A 20,511-nucleotide genomic window follows, 5' to 3' on the forward strand; every position below is an offset into this window, starting at 1 on the left:
GCAATTAGAATCTTAGATACATAAAAACAAACGAAATGCATTTTTTAATACTTGGATGGTTTGTTTTTTGCTAAATCAAGTGCAACGTTGACCGCCCATCGATCAATTAGTCAATTGTAGCTGCAAGTCTGCAATGCGTATTGCTAGTGATCTTATGTAGTTGAACTGAAGTACCTTCTGGTGGTTTAATGTTATTAAATTCCACTTGGGTCTTGGGCAGATCATGAATTATTCTACTCAAGAAACTCTACATATTGTAACAGTTTTAGAATGTAATATCAACATACAAAAAGAAAAAAAAAGACACTTCTTTTTATGTATTCAATCATATCTAAAAAGCCCTAGCAAAAAAAATCATATCTAAAAAGCAGTTCTCACTTGTGTGTATCCCTCTAACAAAACTTGCCATTAACAGTTTTTTCCCAATATCGGTATTCAGAGTCGGTACAAACATGCGGCAAAATATATACATACAGATACAGTACAGCGATGAATCCTTTCATGTCAACAACGACAAAATTGCCACTAAATGAGCTGATTCTTCACTGTAAACTAGCTGAAAGAAGAGAGCTCTCCAATTTCTACTTGCACTATACATCAACTACTCTTCTGCATGGTGGAGATAGCGGTGCCTCACTTGTTAAAGAACAGAACTTTCTTTTTTCCTTTCTTTTTGTTACCAGCCTGAAAGAAGATTCAATTCTCAGTCAAATACATTTCTGACACAATAAATTCAACAGAACAGAGTCATAAAGAGCAAAAGAAAATAAGAAAATCACATGACAAAACAAACTTGGTCATGTTATAATAATTTTCCTCGTTCGGAAAAGTAGTTCTAACCCATACACTGACGCCAAAATGCGAAACAATTAATGTAACTGCATCTAGATGCGCCTTTCAATGCACATGATCTTTTTCACTTCTGAAAAAACTCCACCAAGTTGCTAAATTTTCCTATCGAAGATGTGTATTGTTAAATTTTTTTAAACTTCATTGTTAATTAACTGATTATCTAAAAAAAAAGTATACTACAGAGATTAATCTAATTATTTTATAATATATTAATAGAAAAACTTACTAGTTGGTAGAAGAATTTAAAACTGATCCAACTAAATTGAAAAAAAAACACCTAATAATCTTGACTGTTTTTAAAAAAATTATAGTTATGAACATAATTACAATTGACAAAATTAAACATAAAAAATTAAAAATATATATACGATATAGCAATTTTTATTACTTAATCTAATATGTGTTCACATTTATCAACTTGCAAGTTCAGAACTATATAAATGTACCCAACAAATAAATATTAATAAATTGCCAAATTGATCAGAAAATTACCTTTAAATTATTATAAATGTAAGTTTTTCAACTAGTTCACCGTAAAATTATTAAAGGTAAAGAATATTGCAAAAAGAAACTGAAAAAACAAAAATATGGAACCAGATATTCAACTTGACAAATTAAATATTACAGTCAAATTAAATTAATGAACGTACATATATACATACATTATATATATAAGAGTGCGTAACAAAGTTCAGAAGGGCAGAGAGCTACTGCCACTGTACAAATGTACACATAATATTTGCATAAAATATCTATACAGGATTACAGGTTCTTCTATATTATTCAAAGTGATCCGTTTCCAACTACCGTTTTTATGCTTGTTTAAGAGAATACTAATTACCTAATTACTTGTGGGACCAGGACTTTAATGCTAACCCATTAAAGTATGACCAGTGACAGACTTAAATGCTAAAGAGGAAACCTGGGTTTCAACACAAGGATCTACGCCTGTGATTTTTTGCTAAAGAAAAAATAGAGAAATTTATCTTTGAACTTCCACTTAAGCATGTCAACAGAAAGGTTCGAGTGCTTAACTAAACATATGACACTTCCAAAGACCCTGAGCAGAAACATCGAGGGACATGAATTACATTTACAAGTAACTTTATGAATATAGGTAAAAAGAATTAGAATTATGATTAATGAAAAAAGTGAGTAAAGATACAGGAGACTCAAAAGTGAGTCAAATTATAACCCATGCCATACACACGAATCCAACACTGGCTGAATTAAGAATATGCAGACCTCTTATTTGACCTCGGCAACATAAATCAAAAAGAAGCAACCATGAACGGAACTGACCAACATGGATTACGGCTCATATTGCCTATTATATATACTCTATATTTTCTAGTAAAATCCCTCTGCCAATCGTTTTTCCTCTATCAGAGTCGGAGTGTCTCATAGTCGAGCTTATATCATAAATACAGATAAATGATAAGCTCAAAGGAGCTCTGAGCATTAGAATATTAGCACACAGAACCAAGTCAAAGGAGCTCTGGTTCGTTTCTATGGGATTAAATTTTTTCTTTATGCGGTCAATCATTTCCTTCGCGACTCTTGTTTCAAACTGGATCAACTCAAATCAGTTTAGTTTTGCTTATAATGACGCCCAAAATATTTTTTGGCGAAGGACATCATGTAGTAGATAAGATTTGTCTAAACGCTATTTGTTTAATATGGAAAAAAATGGGCTTCATATGCAAAGATATACTGCCTCGGTTTTATGTAATTTCAATCCTTTAGAGAATTATATCAAGAAATATTACATTATCCTGGACACAGTCATTGCTACGAGGAACTAATATTTATCAATCTACAACTGCACCATTCAAACTCTCAAAAAAAACACACAAGATTTTAGACATATTGAGAGCCAATGAGTATTACAGTGCTTATAGAGAAAGCAGCAGCGAAATACCCTATTTATATGTTCAACTAATACACAAACGCTAATAATCAATATCCTGGACAAGCAAAGACTTACCCGCACGATGAATAATCTCAGTGTTAGAACAATAGTGTCTCTTGCACTGTAGAGAGGACATTAAGTTAAGTTAATACAAAATCACATAAAAAATGCAAATATATTGCCTCACAAATTGACAATGTACAATCAGGTACTCTACCAATAATTAATTTAGATGATTTTCTAAGCTTTCCTTAATATGGTGTAGAGAGTAAATAAATAAATATATAAGTAAATAATGGACCAGGTGATGTGTTACATAGATACATATTACTTAAGCAGCCAGGTATATCATAATCATAAACAGACAAAAAATATACACGTGGAGAAGAAACAAGTTTTGCATATTGATCAAAACATCCTGAAGTTCTCAAACCATTTGTTTTGAGAAGTCAGAACTCTGACACGAGTATATATATAATGTTGCAAAAATTGAAGGAAACACCATGCCTAACCAGCTAACTGGGGACTCAATAATATAAGGGTTTGTGGACTAGGCTGCACAGACATGTCTTCCAGTAATCTTTTTAGACGTTATTTATTTCACAGTAGTGTTACATGAATGAATGTGAATTTAATTTAGAGGAATGAACGGAATTCACTGCTCATGCAGAAGACTGCAGAGGAAAGAGCTGGCGCAAACAAGAGCACAGCCTGTTTCTTTGGAGGAATGCACAGGGAATAAGATATCTTTTCAGCAGAAAAAACTATTGCTTCCTATATTTATTCTAAGGCCATGTTTCTTTTAACTTTTAAGGGACTATACCCCCCTACTAATATCTTATTCATTCTAAATTTGAAGGACAATTCTCCATATAGAACATGAGCTAGATTTTGCCATCTTTTGGTTGGTTTCTATGGGATTATATAACCGTTTATCACTAGGTATTATATCCCATAATAATGAGCTAAAAATATGATCAAAATCTAGTCCCATGAAATAATAGTCCAACTTTATAGTAAATAAGGTAATAGTCTGGGGATTATAATCCCTGCAAACCAATTTCCTAAGTGTTCTAAAAAATATCAAGTACAGTCGCGTAACTGAGAGATCTTGAAAGGGAATTTGTGTAATATGTCCCAAAATCATGAGTTAGTTTGTAAACATGTCCCATTTTGTTTCATAATTATAAATATGCCCTAGAGTTAATTTAAACTCATATATAACTCACATATATGTATAATTAACTCATTAATATATAATTTTTGTACTAAAATGCCCCTAATATATTATACAACTTAATAAATCACTTCTTATAATGAATTATGAACATTGAACATAAAAGCTTTGATTCTATATAATTTTTTTAAAGATACGAGGAGAGTACATGGTTGACTAATTTTCTTATTACCACATTCCTTCAGATTAAAACTTCTCTATTTAAAAAGTTAACTTGGTCATTTGCAAAAAAAAAAAATAACTTGTTCTCATAGTATTCTTTTTTTTATGAAAGAACTTCTCATAGTATTTCATAGTATTCTTAATTGTTACTCCCTCCGTCCCACTGGGTAGTTTACATTGGGGGACGGGGGATCGGCACACATTTTAAGACTCCCGTAAAACATGGTTTCCTAAATAATTTTAAATATTTTTTTTAAATTTAAACTTTTATATAGAAAAAGAAAATTTTAAAAAAATTATAAAACTATATTTTATAATAGCCTTAAAATGCGAGTAAAGCATGAAACAAAAGTATGTAAAAAAATCTAGTGGGACAGAAGGAACACATTTTTCTTAGTGTACATAAAAATAAAAAATGGTAGCTAACGAGTCCAGGCTAAGGGAACTATCCCAAACCCAGCAGCAGCAAGTTAGCAACCTCATTGATTGCCGTATCAATGACACTACAAGAATCTATCACGGGGATTTATGCACTTCCTACATGGTTAAAACAAGTGTTTATATCTCTCTCCTATTCTCTTTTTTCTGTGTGTTAGTAATATTTTTTATTTAGAGAATCAGTGTGGATAACTCTGATAATGCATATGCATACTTTATGAGTATGACTCTGAAGTAGCTCATACAAAGTACTAGTAATGTCCGGGATTTATAACAGAAGTGCAAAATTTTCATAAGGTTATATATGTCATTTGGAAATATAAAGTTACGTACTTAACTACGGTTAGGCTACTAAAATTATAAAAAAAATTGAATATAGGATATATTTATAAATGTAAATATAATTGGGATATATCTATAAATGAGTTTTTATAAGGGGACATATTTATAAAAAAAAACATCTTTTAATGCACAATCATACTAGACAGACACTTTAGTGATTTAAGCAGTCAAAGCATATCATAAATCTGAATTGGCGGCGACCATTTTAACACTTGAAAGAAAGATTGATCGACGTTTAGACCTAACCAAGGACTTTTGAAATGGAGGAAATATCAAAAGCACAAATTCTAATATTATCTTGGCTACTCCCATAACGACTGTCTGACATGTGTTGTATGTCAGCCTCCACTGCATGCTTTAATGTCAAGTGTCATTAATGTGCATGTCTGGGACAGCATACATTATATATAATCATTAGAAGTTTTGTATGGCTTATGTGACTACTGACCCGCCAATATCATCTGGGCTGTTTTCTGCTTGCAGAAGGTGTTCAACCCCACCTGATATTATTGAAAATTCCGTAGGATGTCCACATGGTACATTAACCTGGAACAGGGGAAATGATTTACGAGACAAGTTTCAAAGTACTATCTTTGATACTGAAAAGCAGACATCAGTCACATACATGCTTTTACAACTGATACTACTAAAAATTTATGATAATTTCAGGAAAAACCAATTAGACTTGGGAGTTGATGAGAGTTCAGGTTACAAATGATACATTCAATTGGTAAGACTGAACAGAACTTCAGATCTAAACTAAATACATAGTCAGCAATATACACAATAATTGCATTCCAATATTACCTAACAAACTAACATGTATAAGATTCTACTCCAATAACAGAAAACTCTCTATTAGTCTATTTAGTTCATGTTGATGATGAAAATAATAATAAAACACTGCCCACCCCTTTATTTTAACTGTCATGCCTAGCAAACCTCAAGAGTCAGGACAATAAGGATAAGATAGCATACACTAGTGGCTGATGAAAACTTTTCTGTCACCAAACTCGTACTGCTTCCAGTACCCTTAATATTAAATCCTTCTTTCTTGACAACCAAAATAGCTGGTTCCCACATATCAAGATAACCCACCTGTTAGAGCAAAGAAAATTTTACGAGACATAAGTTTATTCCTCAAAAAAAGGTATTTTTATGACCAACCAGATGTAACAGATTTTCAGAGATAATATTAATCATACCGACTGAGATATCCTATAAGAAGCTTGGCCAGCCTGTAAGTTTCTCCTGATGATGTTGTGCATTTCAGGATCTGCAACCAAAAGGTAAATCAGGCACACACATTTAGTAAGATATAAACACGAAACAAAATATAATATAAAAGAGCTATATTTATTATGAAGTCATATGATGCAAATATTAAAGTCACTAGAAATTCTAGAAAATGAAAAACACATTTTGAATGATGTAGGACAACTGAAGAACAAGCACTACACACAGACAAAATAAATAAAAAGGCTTCAAGCCAATATTGTAACTTAAAGGCAAGGGGCACACGTTAGATATTATTTTTAACAATCTAAGTGGCATGTAGGTCGTATTCAGTGCATAAATCTCCCCAATTAAGCGAAAAATCTTGCTACTCAAATCCACGCATAAGCATCTTAATATATGTAGCATAAGTGTCTAGAAGGTCATCCATAACAAATTTAAAGCATACAACTAATTGCATAATAATATGTAGGACACAATAACATCCATCACCTTTGTACATAAAGTAAAGAAGCAAGAGACCTTAAAGTTCCATAGAATTGTAGATAAAATAAAATATCATCGTATTTCACAGAATGACTATAGTATCCCTGTGAGGCAGACCCAGGATTACAAGAATTCACAAGGTCACCAGTATATAATGTTCTCCTGACAATGCACTTAATTTACACACATAATATTTCACTTGTTGAAATTATCCACGAGTCCAACTTCCAAACTCATGAAATCACGTCAACGAATAAATTGAATTCTACAAGATATATCTTCCATTTTACCCTTTAATTGAAGGAAATGCTGGCCTTGGCAAAAGAAAAAACCAAATAATTTGCAAATTCATGCAAGAGCAATTTCATAGATCCACTACAAATATAAGTTTACCCAGTTTACTTTTTATTTGCTAAATCTTAAATGATGTATAAATATCTTAGATAGTAGGATTACCACATGCAATCTTTCTGTTCTCATTGGCGAAAACCTTAACAAGCTCACCCTGCAAATATGAAAGGAATAAGCTATCTTAGAACTGTAAAAGAGCCTGACTAATATAATTAGTTAGTACAATTATGGGATAGAAAAAGAAACCATATAGTTATGACAATAGTACAACTGAAAAATCATAGAACAATAACCCACGTGGACAGGAACAGAAGAAGCCGACCAAAGAAGATAGTTTCCTTTTCCTCATAAGAGACTCTACCCAGATTTTTCAGCTTCATCCCAACATCCTCTTTTTCATAAATTTAACTTAAAGAGTGCTGATTATCTAAATAATGTGATATTATTTCAATTTAGACTTTTCAAATCATGGTAATAGTTTATCGAAACCTTGGGAAAATAAGGATATTTTTGTATAAATGTATAGAACTCGATCACTTCGATAAATATATGTATTGCTAGATTTGCAAACTTTGTTTCTTTTTTATCTAGTACCTTTCGCTTCCTATCATCCATGGGTTGGACTTCAATGGCAAGATAATTATCCACATCATCTGCGTTAACAAGGTAATTTGGTTGTTTTGCCCCTGCAATAAGGAACTCTGTAAGATAAAAAAGCATGTTACAAAAGAACGTAAGACAATTAAAAGGACAAAACAGTACCATCAATATAATTAACAGATCCGTCTTCTAAATGGCGCACCCACTACAAGCTCACAAAAAACATATATTTAAGGAAATGTCATTACTAACTTAGAAATTACAGCAATAAAATAATGAAATCTCTAATGATAACAAGCACCTCAAAATTACAACTTGTGGTTCCATTTATTGAGTATCCACTTGCTTGGAGCTCTTGGCCTGGATAAGGTTCCCCAGAAATTTGGAGGCCCTCTACTGCGGGTAATGGGTCGTCATCTGCAGCTAAAAATTGCAAGAATTCAGGTTATAAAGTGAAGAGCAGCGCTTAAAGCATAGTATAGTACTAAGAGTAGAATTGTCACCTTCAGAGAAGGAGGAAGAAGGCTCCTCAAGAACTGGAGGTAGATAAGGAGAATATGAGGTAATGTGATCATCTGCTGTATAAGGCGAGTTTCTAGAACTCCAATTAGCTGAAGGATCTCCAATTTGTTGCCCATCCATGTCTGGGTCATCCATCTCTATGCTACTAACAGTATCACTAAACTTAACTTGTTTATTTAAGGTTATTTCACTGTTACGAGGAAGTGAATCACTCGGGCTGACCGTAAGCTGTTCAGGTACAACTTGGGATGCAGGATTCCTGAAAGGAGAAAAAGAATGAATTCAGAGTCTAATTAAACAAAATCCGAACAATCATAGACAGAAAAGCTATCTCACAAAAATTTACATAAATTCGAAAATAAAAACTCTTCTGTCTTTAATGCAAGTAAAACCTTACAATATAACCCTCCCCCCCCCCCAAAAAAAAAGGTGGTAAAACTTTCCAACCACATAAAAAACACAGTTCAGGAATTTTGCAAATGAACAATAAGGTTGCTGTTAGTGTCACGTCTCAGGCACAAAAAGGGCTATAATCTCACCACGAATATTTCTCAATTTTTAAGAAATAAATTATAGACAAGGACCCTGTAAGAAAACAAAGTCATATCCCCACTGCAAGAATCTACGGGGCAGATAACATAGAAGCACTGTAACACACCTAACCTGCACAACAAACAGTTAAAGAGGCAGCAATGGTAAAATGTGGCCTCCAGTCAACTACCTAACAATTAATTGTAATGCTAGGGAAGATATATACGAAAATCACTCTAGAAAAACATTCATCCTAGGGAAGATCTAGGTCTCATCGCATAACCCACCCCTGGTTAATGAACACCACAACTCCAAGAAATAAATCAGTGATACACAAAGTCAAAAGATGCAGTTGTTCCATTGCACTCGACTGCAAATTATCTCCAGAGCAAAGACCGACCAAAAACTTTAACCTTTGGAGCATTAGCATTATCACTAAAAGAGGCCAGCTAATTTGAAGATGGTTACTGAGAGAGTACGAAGAAAGAATTGGCAAACAAGATTTCAGAAATCTGAATTACTACACAGAGTTAGAAGAAAACGAGAGTAGCATATAGGAGAACATTCTAGACTTCCTATAGCGTTTGATTTTATAGTAGTTGTTCAAGACATGGAAAGATCATTCCCAACAGGATATAATAGTTGGAAATTATGCTAGAGAAAACAACCCCCAGAGAGTAGAATTGAGTGGAGGAAGGGAATAACAAATTGCACAAAGAAATGTTACTCTGAAGTAACAACAATATATCCTTCATATCACGCGGGTAGCTTATAAGGTCTAAATGAAACAAACCTAAGCAAAAGTATAAATTCAAAAGTGCCAACTTCAAACGGATATATAGTATGAACAGGATGTGAAGGAGGTTGAAGTTGAACCTGTCTGCACTTGTCCATGAAATAGATTTAATTATTAAGTACCAAATAGTTTCCCAATTCATCATTATGCTACTGCTATTTTAAAATGTTATGACCATGTTATGACCAAGGGTTCGGGACATACATATATACGATTAAATAAGATCTTCGCGAGTACACTCTTAAGAGCTTAGTAAAGGTTATCTACCTCATGTCGGGATACAGCGAAACAATATTATGGAGATTACATATTAGACATGGTAAACGGGAGTTTCAATGAAACCAGAACCCACCAACAGATGTTGATGATTGCGACTGTAATAACAGTTCACAATTAGCAGTCTCCATTTTGACTCGGCTCACCTGCTTGAAAGAGCTGAATATCTCCCGAAATCATCTGTCTCTAAATTCTTTGCAACACCACCATCTAAGATGCTCTGCTGATCTCCCAATATATCCCAATCTCTATCTTTCAAAGGGCCAGATGGCATTGCTAGCTCTTCTTTAGAATACACTGGCTGGGGCATCATGTCAAGCTCATTTTGCTGTCAGAGAAACAAAGTAGATCACAAAGTGCATATTAAACAAGAAAACTAGAGACGTGAACATATAGACATTGTCAATCCTACCAGAAGGGAATGAGATGGTGACTGAACAAAGCTTGTCAAGTTTGTATCAGAACGCCATGGTGCAATTTGATACTGAGACTCCTTTAGCTTTGACTGTCATATTTGAAAATGACCAACTTGTCAGGCCAAGTAGTCATGGCTTTTAAATTAGTAATTTATAACTGACATAACAGCTACCCATACCTCAGTAATAATTAGTTGCTCTTGTAAATGTTTAAAAATAACCTGCAAAGACGAGAATCAAGATAAGTCTCTACTCCAACAAGGGGCACATCTGGCGGCCGCAACCCAGAGGTCAGCCCCTGGGAAGGCATACCTAAAAGCAGCACATCATTTACACTTAATTTTGCAATTATATTTTAAAAAAGGGAAAAGTCTCAGAATGCAGCTGTGCTCAAAGCCTCAAACGAGAAAAGTTTTTGCTCTACATTATCAAAAGAAGAAATAAAACCACCTTACCTTAAGATTACTAACAATGGACTGAGCATCAGCTACTGATGGCGGAGAGAAATATTCTGCAATAACAGGCACTAAAGAGGATACAAATGTTGATCTCTCTTGCTGAGCTTCCTGTTTTTTATTAGAAAAAACAGTAACAAAAGAAACTAAATACCTTTGACGGAGAAAATACTAGCAGGTTTCTTTAGAACCTGGAAAGAAACTATCTATTTGAATTAATTACGTAAGCAACTTGGAGAAACTCTTGACAAAATATATGTTGTGATTCCTATAAATTTTTGATAAATTTACAACATATCTAAATTTCAAACCAAGATATTATGTACAAGAAACAAAATTTCATTTGCCTTCTACTCCTAGACATGCTATGTTACTTCGAATCTTCGGTTTTGGCTGACGCAACCATGTCAACCAGAAACATGATAGCAGAACTCTTTTTCTGTGTCAGACACTGAAATGGGACACTTGCTTCAGACTAAAAAGATTGACCACTAGAAGAAGACAATCAAAGTTTGAAAATATTGAAAACCTGCAATGCATACGAAAGACGTATATTTTCCTCAACTATGTCTTGTCTATAAGAGATTGCTTTAGACGCAGCATCAACGAGTTCTAGCTGTTGTTGATCAAATGCCTATACCCAAAAAAAAATATTAGGGTAATATTTGCCGTCAAAACCTAATGTCACATGAAAAAGAGGACAAATAAACAAAGTGTTTGAGAAAAGAGAGTTTACGCAAGCAATCAGGTAAAACTTTTAGACAGAGGGATGGTTTACATGTATGTGTGTGTGTGTGTGATTGTGCGTGCCCGCACAAAGAGAGAAAAGCAAGGTGAACAAAGAGTAAAAAAGGAGAGTTTAGTTCCTTACCATACGCATGTAAGCAATACGTTTCTCCAAAACATTATTCTCATTACGTTGTTGTACTTCCTGAACAAAAAAACAAAAAATATGAGAAATTAAAGTAATAAACTATAGTACAAACTACAAACACTGATTACAACTACTAACCTTCACTGAATATTCAGCAAGATGTTTCCGTAACTGCGAAATCTCAGCATCATTTTCTCGAGCCTTAACAATTAATTCCTAAAAAATTACTTAAAAAGTGAGGGAGTGAAAATATCATGTGAGATCTAGCATCCAGTGCAAAAGACAAGATTTACTCAATAAATTTGTTTAAAATATAGGAAAGCACCTGCTTAAGTGAGCTTCCAGGATCACCTATATCAGCCATTGTCATCAGTCCACGACGATCATACTCTCCCTCCAATTGATACCTAAATTATGAAAATGTCATTGCTGTAACTGTCTATCACTGAATTCATTCTCAAATGTGTCATAACACTGCTTGAGATAGCTATCAAATACCTTCTAGAAGAAAATGAAGTTGTAGATGGAGAAGAACGCTGAGAGATGGCACCATTGTGTAATTCTGTCTGACCGGAAGGAAATGTATTTGGAGCTTCACTGATCTTGCTGCTCTCAAAGCGGGTTTCTCCATAGTCTTGTATCACAGAATTGATGATGTCGCGAGTTACTTCTTTCCTTAGACCTAACGTACCGGATGGACCATGTGCAGAAGAGTTATTCAGGCTACTGTCTCCACCTGGTGAATTTGCCGAATGATAATTTGATCGGTCAATTCCTGGAGATCCATGGGCACGGCCATCCCAGTTATCAACTAAATGAGGGTTTTGAGATGTCCAACCATCCATTTTCTGCACCATATTAAAGAAAAATATCTAAAATGAAGGTTATTTATTAAAGCATATAAATAGTACAAATTAAAAGGAGGATACTACAGCAAAGAGATGCACAAGCACAAGGAGAATAATAAAAAATACAGAATCCGACTGTAATTCTCATAAATATAAATAGAAGACTAGTGACTATTTTCAACTTGCAAACATGGATTAAAGCTGAAGCTACATACACTGCTGATCCCTAATATCACTAAATATTTTAGCGACCGACTACAACTAGTTGCAGCAGTTTAACACTGGATTCTATATAAGGTTATTCAGAACCCTTATAAATGCTCTCAACTCTTATACATCAAAAGCTTACACTATGCATATGTGGTTTAAATTCAAGTGGCAGAGAATGAACTGGCAGAGCAAGCTGAGCAAAAGAATTATATTAAACATTAGCTTTATCAGGGAGCTTCTTGAACAGAAACACAGATAGAGTGCAACCTCCATCATCTCCACTGTATACATCTTATGACTATCACCCATCTTCCTGCGCTATGACAAATGAAATAATGTCGATCATGATGCCGATACTTAAAACCATGCAACGCCTATTTTTGAGTATCAAGTGTCCGACACATACTCAAGTCAAATTAAAGAGCCAGGGTAAATAATAACAGAGACTAACATAAAAATATTAGATATATAACCTCGTTGACTTTATTTTTTTAAAAATTTAATTTGTTTCGATAGTAGCTTTGACCTGATTTTAAGCACAAATCTCCTGTCAGTATCCACAAGACCTTTGTCTATGTCAAAGACCAAAATCAGCCATCATTATTTTCTATATCCCTTTATTCGCCTTCATTTTACGGCCAAAGAAACTAGACTACTGACTTACTATACAACCTTGCGTATAAAAAAGAATTTTTGAACCAAGTTAAGCACAACAAATCTTTTGACAAACGATTATTTCATATGGCATTTTACATGTAAAAACATTTATTTCCACTACATCTAATGAATAGAAAAGAAAATGCAAATAATACAAAAAGAAAACGGAAGGGAACCAGAGTGAGTAAAAATAGTAGTCTCCTAAGAAATACCAGTATATCATCTCACATACATATTTTTCAATTTCATGATGCTTTCTCAGAAGTTCAGACTTCAAGCGATTGTTCTCTTCCACCTGTTAAAAGACATAAAATATAGCATAAGCAAACTAAAGCAGTAGATTATTAAAACAAGAGCGCATTGGTCTATAAACGCCATTTTCTCTCCTTATCCAATAGTTTGGGTGATGGTGAGACTACCGGATATTGTCGTTAAAATTCTCTCCTCACAACTGCAGATAAATTCAATCTAATTGTAACTCTGAATGATCTCCATAACAAGATAAAATGTGTGTTTATTAGCCATAAATACAACTTGAACCAAAATCTTAATGGTAAGTATGACCTGAACTTGTCAGGTAACATGATGATTTATTAACAACAAGAAATGTTAGTGATAAGTATGACCTAATCTTATCCTGTAAGATGATGATAAACTTACAACAAGAATCATATAAGATAGCAATGATATTTCAGAAATATTAATTATTTCAAAATATTGGCATGGCTACTAACTACTGGGCTTCCACAGCCTAAGAAACTGTTGACCCCAAAGTTCATGGGTTTGTTTGCATTGGTCTACTTTAACTGTGAGGTGCCAACACAAGACATCCTGAGATAATGGGGTGCCTACTATACTTTGACAGTATGATTTTTTTTATGGTTGTCAATTAATCAACTATGTAGAAGAAAGTTCAGTGGTTATAGTGAATAACGAGCAAGATAGAATATACTCTCTTGATGCGTAGCAGTAAATGATAAAGTAGATCTCAAATTTTCATAGCGTTTAGGAAAATGTCTATGAAAATGTGCATTGGCATAGTATTTAAAAGCGCACTGTAAACATATGCGAGAAGCAAACCGAGGCTTCTTCGCATCATGTAGGTGAAACAATGCGACTAAGCTTAAGTGAGCGCATCAAGCACTTAAGTGTGAGGTGAGGTGCAATCCGAAAGCTCACTAAAATAAACGAAGCACTAAATTGAAAACTGGCATTTTTTAAAAATAAAAAAACCTGAAGAGTATAATAGGAATGGTCATCAAAATCAGATTTAGCAGTTTTAAGACCCAGAATATATCTAGACTTTCCAAAATAAACTCCAAAGGCATCCATTTCATACATTGTTACCTTGAGTTTTGCACACATTTAAAGACGTATAAAAAAGATAGTTGTGCATCATCTTATCGAAATTTTCTTATTCAGCACTAGAGTTAAAAATACTTTCATTCCAGAATTCGAAAATCTTATGCAGAACTATCTTTTCTATACTTCTTATAATAGGCTAATAGGTATTTGTTACAAGAAGTATGAGATGGAGTACGATAAAAACACAAAAGATTAGAATAGAATAAGTGTCCAAGGATCCTCAAATGTCACAATCACATGGATCATCAAATGTCAGCAATAAAGGAGTTGTGTCTTTGGATTAGTCATACCCTAAAAGGCGCTTACTATATGTGGAGAAACCCAACGAAGACATTGAGGGTTTGGAGGATCATTACAATAATCTTGATAAATATTTTGAGAACCCGTAATAAGAAGATGATTTATTATCTTACAAATAAATCACTTATGTCGCTAGTTTATCTCCTTATTCCTTACAACTCTTTATAGTTACTAAACTTTAATGTGACTCGTTTTATAATATAATTGTTACTATGTTTGTCAATCTTATCATGTTTTAGCATCTACATAGTATGCATACATTTTAACTGTTTGTCAATCTTATCATGTTTTAGCATCTACGTTTTATGATTTAATTGTTACTATATTTTAGAATCCTATAAAAATATATATATATATATATAATTATATATATATATATAGAGAGAGAGAGAGAGAGATTTTAAGTATTCTGCATATGTTTGCGCTTCGATGTGCGTTGCGCATCTAGTAACTATGACCGTGATAGTTACGCTTTTAAGTATTCTTTATAGAAAATAGGCCTTATTCTTGTTTCTAACATATTTCATGCTCGTCATGCATCCAATTTGTATCGGAACCACAAAATCCAACCACTCTCCCACCCCAACATGAAGCCTTTAGTCAACAATTTTTTTTTAATGCTGATCAAGCCCTTGGTCATTGGCAAATTAAAGCTCACATAGTGTCTTCTCACTTAGAAACTGAGGTAAAATCTTGCTAACTTCATGGATAGTAATCTCATTATTGAGCTGCAACTAATAGAATGACGATTTAAAGAAGGAACATGAACGATTATATGACGAACAGAAGAAGACCATAGCACATCGAGATGAGAAAACCTGTGAAGCCGCATATTGTGAAAGATAAATAAACTAAGAATACTTACACACATGCTTAGAATTTTGGTATCCCCAACGTGGATTTATCGATCAAACTTAAACGATGAAGAACTTGTTTCTTCTCAAATTAATATTATAGCTCTTCCACTACGTGAGAAGCTGAAGGGTTTGACTTGATAATTCTAATAAGCCTTTGCTTAGTAGATGTTAAACGGACTTCCTAACACAAGTTTACGAACAACATCTACCATTGCCTTTCGTGAATTTATGTCATCAATTGTTTGTCCCAATCTCATACATATAAATTAAGTTAGGAGATTATAATTAAATTAAGTTCTTGAAATAAACTCAAAAGTATTTGGGCCTTAGTTCTCTGCACAAATTTATTAAGAATTATGAGATTTATTCAAGTACTGTAATCCCCACACTGAAGAAGACTAATAAAATCGACCATTAACTATTTAATTTAATTATAATTCATGGATCTCTTTTGTAGTTCGAAATCCTTGGATAGAAGATTTATTGTAGTTAATCCACCCAAGCCTATTTGTTTATAGTTTTAATATACCATTCTTCTCATCTGTTAGTATTTTATTCTTGCATAAAATTGGTGTCACGAATCAGGTTTCTGCTATCAGTCTTATAATTTGTTGGAAGTTCTGTTAAAAAATTAACTCTTCGGGTAATATAAAACATCAGTGTTTATCTAGATCGCGTTCTTCGCGATTTCTGTTCATCGCGGTTAATTTTGTTCACAGTGTAAAAAAGGAAAAAAATAGTGGATATCTTTGTTTCCTAATATAAGGTAACCTATATTCTTATTTTTGACAACTCTATTATCGAATATCAAGTTTTTTGAATATTTGTTGTTAATGTTCTTAACTCGTCTACAAATTTGACGTGGTGATGTAAATAGATACGTTAGTTAGGTATTTAATACTATCTATGTATAAGAGTATTTCTGCTTGAGAATTTCTATAATCTAATAAAAACATTGTAGAACTTAGATATATTATAATAATAATAGTTTTTTAATAAATTAAATATATGATAGGTATTTATTAGGAATCTACAAAATTATGAATTGGGTTTCATATTAGATACATGGTGGTTACTTATAAGAAATCTACAAAATTATTGACGGGGTTTCGCCTTTTCACATGGACATGCACTGATCATACCTTAATTAGAATTCAATATATAAAACAACAAACATTGACAAATGTAAAAATTTATTTGTCTGATCCATTGCTTGACCCTTTTGTAAACTCGTCATGCACTCTTCCACATTCCACAACACATGCGCATGCTAAAATATATCTACTAAACATAAGTACATAACTATCAACGCCAACTACAAGCTTGACTGAATTCTAACCAATACTCAAACTTGCAACGCATGTTTCAATGGGCTGCAGAGCAAGGATTAAATGGTTACATATTAATAATTTTGTTTTATTATTTAAAAATACTATAAGTTGTACACAATCACATCACGATATGTTAAACGTTTCTATCATATTTTGGGAACTCGTATGTAAGTCAAGTATGTTATAAAACTTTCAATAGAAAGGAATGGTTTTTGTTGATAATATATCGAGTCCTAAATTAATACTTTCAAATAGGTGCAAAGAAAATTAATAAACAGTGTGCAAGTTAACTCGATTTTGTTCTTACATGGTTCTCATGTTCTATAATTTTTAATTAAAAGAATATAAACGTATTGTGTAATGGTAGTAATGGGCTGCGAGTCTTACATATGTATTGTACACCTCACATACTGAACAAAGTTGGTACAACTTATTGACTATTTTCATCTTTTCAATTGAGTGCAATCCATAGAAATCTCTTGCATGCACTTATAAATCCTAGGTGTTGTGGACTTTACTTGAACAATCTCCTCAAAATCATCTTTAATTTTTTAATTTTATAACCTCCTAAATTCTTGTGATCCGCATATTAAAGCAAAAAAAACCTTTTTTTTTATCTTTTTAATATGGTCAACCAGATGGTTTAAAACTTATACCAATGCCTGCCCCAAAACTTGAGCTTTCGACTATCACCTGCTCTTATTACCAAGATGAGAGTACAAGAGGGGTATCCGCTAGGCTAAACACCGCGAAATTATTTATTTCCTTTTTCCATAAGTAAAGCTCAAATAAACACTATATGTCTCTTCAATTATCTGATCCCGATAAAATATATATTCGATCAATATATAGATTCATGCCTATTGTATAATTAAAATTCCAAATTAATTTCAATCATATTCAATAGTACACATGATTCTTACTCAGCTAGCATTCCGCAAAGTACCAATACACACAAATTCTACTAATTTCCAAATTTTAACAACTACAAACCAAATTCAGAAAACAAAAATAACACGATCCTCGAAAACATAAAAAGGGCAGCTAGTACCTGTTGTTTAATAGTAGCCTCAGCAGCTTCAACTGCTTTCATAACCTGAAACAATGCATCACTACTATCGTTGTTGTTTACGCCATTAATCCCCAATCCCGCAAACTGATGAGCCAAATCACTTCCTCCATTCTTCATTTCTCACTAATTTCTACACATAATTTTTCCGCAAATCACTTCAAACTCGACCGAGTTGACTCGGTATACACAACTGGCGAATTTGTATACGACGAATTAAAGCAATCAAAATTGTGTTCAAGTCAGAAAAAAACCCTAGAAAAGAAAATTAAGAAATAATTACTGGAAAATTGATGAAAAGGAGTGAAAATAAAAGGAAAGTGATGAATTAAAGTGAATCTGTAAGGAGGAAATATAGATAGAAATGAATATATATATATACCCGTTGTGTGTCCGACCAGAATCCCCGTGTGTTTGAGAGCTTTGGGTCTTGTTGGTGTGCTGAGTTGATTGCTTAGTCTTCCCTTTTGGAAAATTAGGCATTTACAACAAAGTTTCTATATTGACTTTTTATTTTTAATTTTTTAGTAAAATTAGTAAAAATATTTTGAAAAATTAGTTAGATATTAATTAGCTTTTTTGCCATAAAAGCCTTAAATTTTATTGAACACTTAAATCGTTCAACAAAATATAATGAAAATTGGGGTGGACACTACACGATCAGTTATATAATAATTTTATCGTGTCACGGAATGTGCGACCTTTTTCGTGAACCGTTTCACAAACCTAAATTTAATATTTTTGAAACTCAAACTTGCTAGAAAAACTCGACACTTCTTTATCACACTTTCAAAATATGAGAAGTACATGAAAGAGTTACGAATAACTTGTACAATTTGCAGGCAATCAGACTCGACCACAATGTTGTTATGATTGTTACTCTTTATATAGCTTAAAGCCTCACGGATCCCTGAAATATCAGCCATGTCTGGATTAGGTTGGTCCCGTAAGCATTTGATCTAGCCTCCATCAACATTCCCTCGTAATCTCGGACAGCAAATGCGTAACTAAAATAACGTGATTTCTCAAAAATGGATGCATCAATATTTACCTTAATGATGTTAATCTGAAGTAAGTTCTGGTGTTCATTACCATCTTCATGGGACACGTATCCCATAAATGTATCAAATATTCGATCTTGAACACTACACCATTGGTTAAATACTGAAAACGTTGAATCCACCATTTTAAAGCAATTAATTAAATTGTTCTAATTCCATATAAGTTTATTTCTGCTCTTCCAAAACATCCAACATCTCATGAATATATTAACTTTGAGTTTTTAGATTTTTCTCATTCATATTTCTGTATTTACCATTATAATGATTGTTTTGAATTTGTAACAAATAACTTGCAATACTTAAATTATTGCATGATGTAAAAGAACATAGGAATATAAGTAAGAGCAAATATATACCAATATTAAACAATTAAAATGGTGTTTTTTTCACAAACTAATTAATATTCTTTATGTTAGTTCAAATATTGGATATGAGTTGGCCATAATAAGCCACAACAACAATTATTAACCAGGTTAGCTATTTTCTAAATATAATTTATAATTTTTCACAATTTAGTAAAATGAGTTGGGTTAATTAGGGAAATAAAAGTTAATTGCTTAAATTGTTAAAAAAATTGTAAGTTTACTGGTTTATTCAGCCAATAGCTCGTTGATTTATGTTGATTATGCGCTTTAGATATAAAAGATTAAATTAAATGAAATTATATCAAATGTTTAAATGTCACGTAAAAATGTTAATTTACACCATATTGATTATAATTGCTTTTTTTTTGTTTTATTGGTCATTGGTAACAATATTTAAACTTATCTTCAGATATCAAATGTCTTGTACAAGTCCACTGACATAGTATGTCATAAACAGTTATCGTGATGTCCATAAACCACACCAAATATATTTTATAAAATGAGTTATCCGGGACGTTAAGGATGTATCATGTAAGACTTGAGCAGGTTGTGTAGACTTGGTTATCTGGGTTGGTTGGGTTGAACTACCTTTTGCACTTGAATCAACTTCAACACGAGTTAGTAGTAAATAACCCTAATCAAATTTTAAATTAGTATATGTAACTCTTATAAATGACAATAAATAAAATTAAAAATAACTTACATTTAAATATGTCCATGTCATCACATTTATACTTGTCTTCATCAAAAATAATTTTTATTTTCTTTTTCACCATCATCATCAATTTCAATGTCATTTTCATTTTCTAAATTAGTGTTATTCCCAAAGAACTAACAATGAGATTTACAGAATGGGGGGTTGAATGTAAATCTCAAAACTTTTTCAAGTTTTGAGCAGTTTATAAACAAAAGTGTTATGATGAACAGATGTGTGTGAATTACTTTGAGCAGGTGCAGACAGA

At 32.8% G+C, this 20,511-nt stretch overlaps 1 protein-coding gene across 4 annotated transcripts; it reads right to left on the reverse strand.

The window, feature by feature from the left end:
* Window positions 1-294: 294 nt before the first annotated feature.
* On the reverse strand, window positions 295-18,601 carry LOC141720942 (uncharacterized). 4 transcript variants are annotated; one of them, XM_074523647.1, is made up of 22 exons: window positions 18,506-18,601; window positions 18,106-18,378; window positions 13,434-13,496; window positions 11,985-12,334; window positions 11,812-11,893; window positions 11,625-11,702; window positions 11,484-11,543; window positions 11,142-11,246; window positions 10,613-10,723; window positions 10,337-10,378; window positions 10,154-10,246; window positions 9,888-10,069; window positions 8,120-8,397; window positions 7,918-8,033; window positions 7,779-7,821; window positions 7,611-7,702; window positions 7,122-7,170; window positions 6,149-6,219; window positions 5,922-6,041; window positions 5,392-5,489; window positions 2,840-2,885; window positions 295-684 (listed from the first exon to the last, which is right to left on the reverse strand). In XM_074523647.1, exons 2-22 carry the CDS (start codon window positions 18,241-18,243, stop codon window positions 634-636), a joined length of 2,268 nt encoding a protein of 755 aa, XP_074379748.1. In that variant the 5' UTR covers window positions 18,244-18,378; window positions 18,506-18,601; the 3' UTR covers window positions 295-633. The 4 variants fall into 4 exon arrangements, with proteins under 4 accessions (XP_074379748.1, XP_074379746.1, XP_074379747.1 ...); XM_074523645.1 differs by having other exon boundaries at window positions 7,918-8,039; XM_074523646.1 differs by having other exon boundaries at window positions 7,918-8,039; window positions 18,106-18,316; window positions 18,506-18,585.
* Between the last annotated feature and the right edge of the window lie 1,910 nt (window positions 18,602-20,511).

This window comes from Apium graveolens, chromosome 4 (assembly GCF_009905375.1).
Source record: "Apium graveolens cultivar Ventura chromosome 4, ASM990537v1, whole genome shotgun sequence".
In the NCBI taxonomy this organism is placed as follows: domain Eukaryota; kingdom Viridiplantae; phylum Streptophyta; class Magnoliopsida; order Apiales; family Apiaceae; genus Apium; species Apium graveolens.

Bases quoted from the DNA above. Each gene is read 5' to 3' on its own strand.
- LOC141720942 (XM_074523645.1), bottom strand. From the start codon at position 18,243: ATGAAGAATGGAGGAAGTGATTTGGCTCATCAGTTTGCGGGATTGGGG. The intron at 10,247-10,336 runs GTATGGGTAGCT...CAAATATGACAG, and splicing joins AGCAACTAATTATTACTGAG to TCAAAGCTAAAGGAGTCTCA. The intron at 5,490-5,921 runs GTATGCTATCTT...CCCCTGTTCCAG, and splicing joins AGTTTTCATCAGCCACTAGT to GTTAATGTACCATGTGGACA.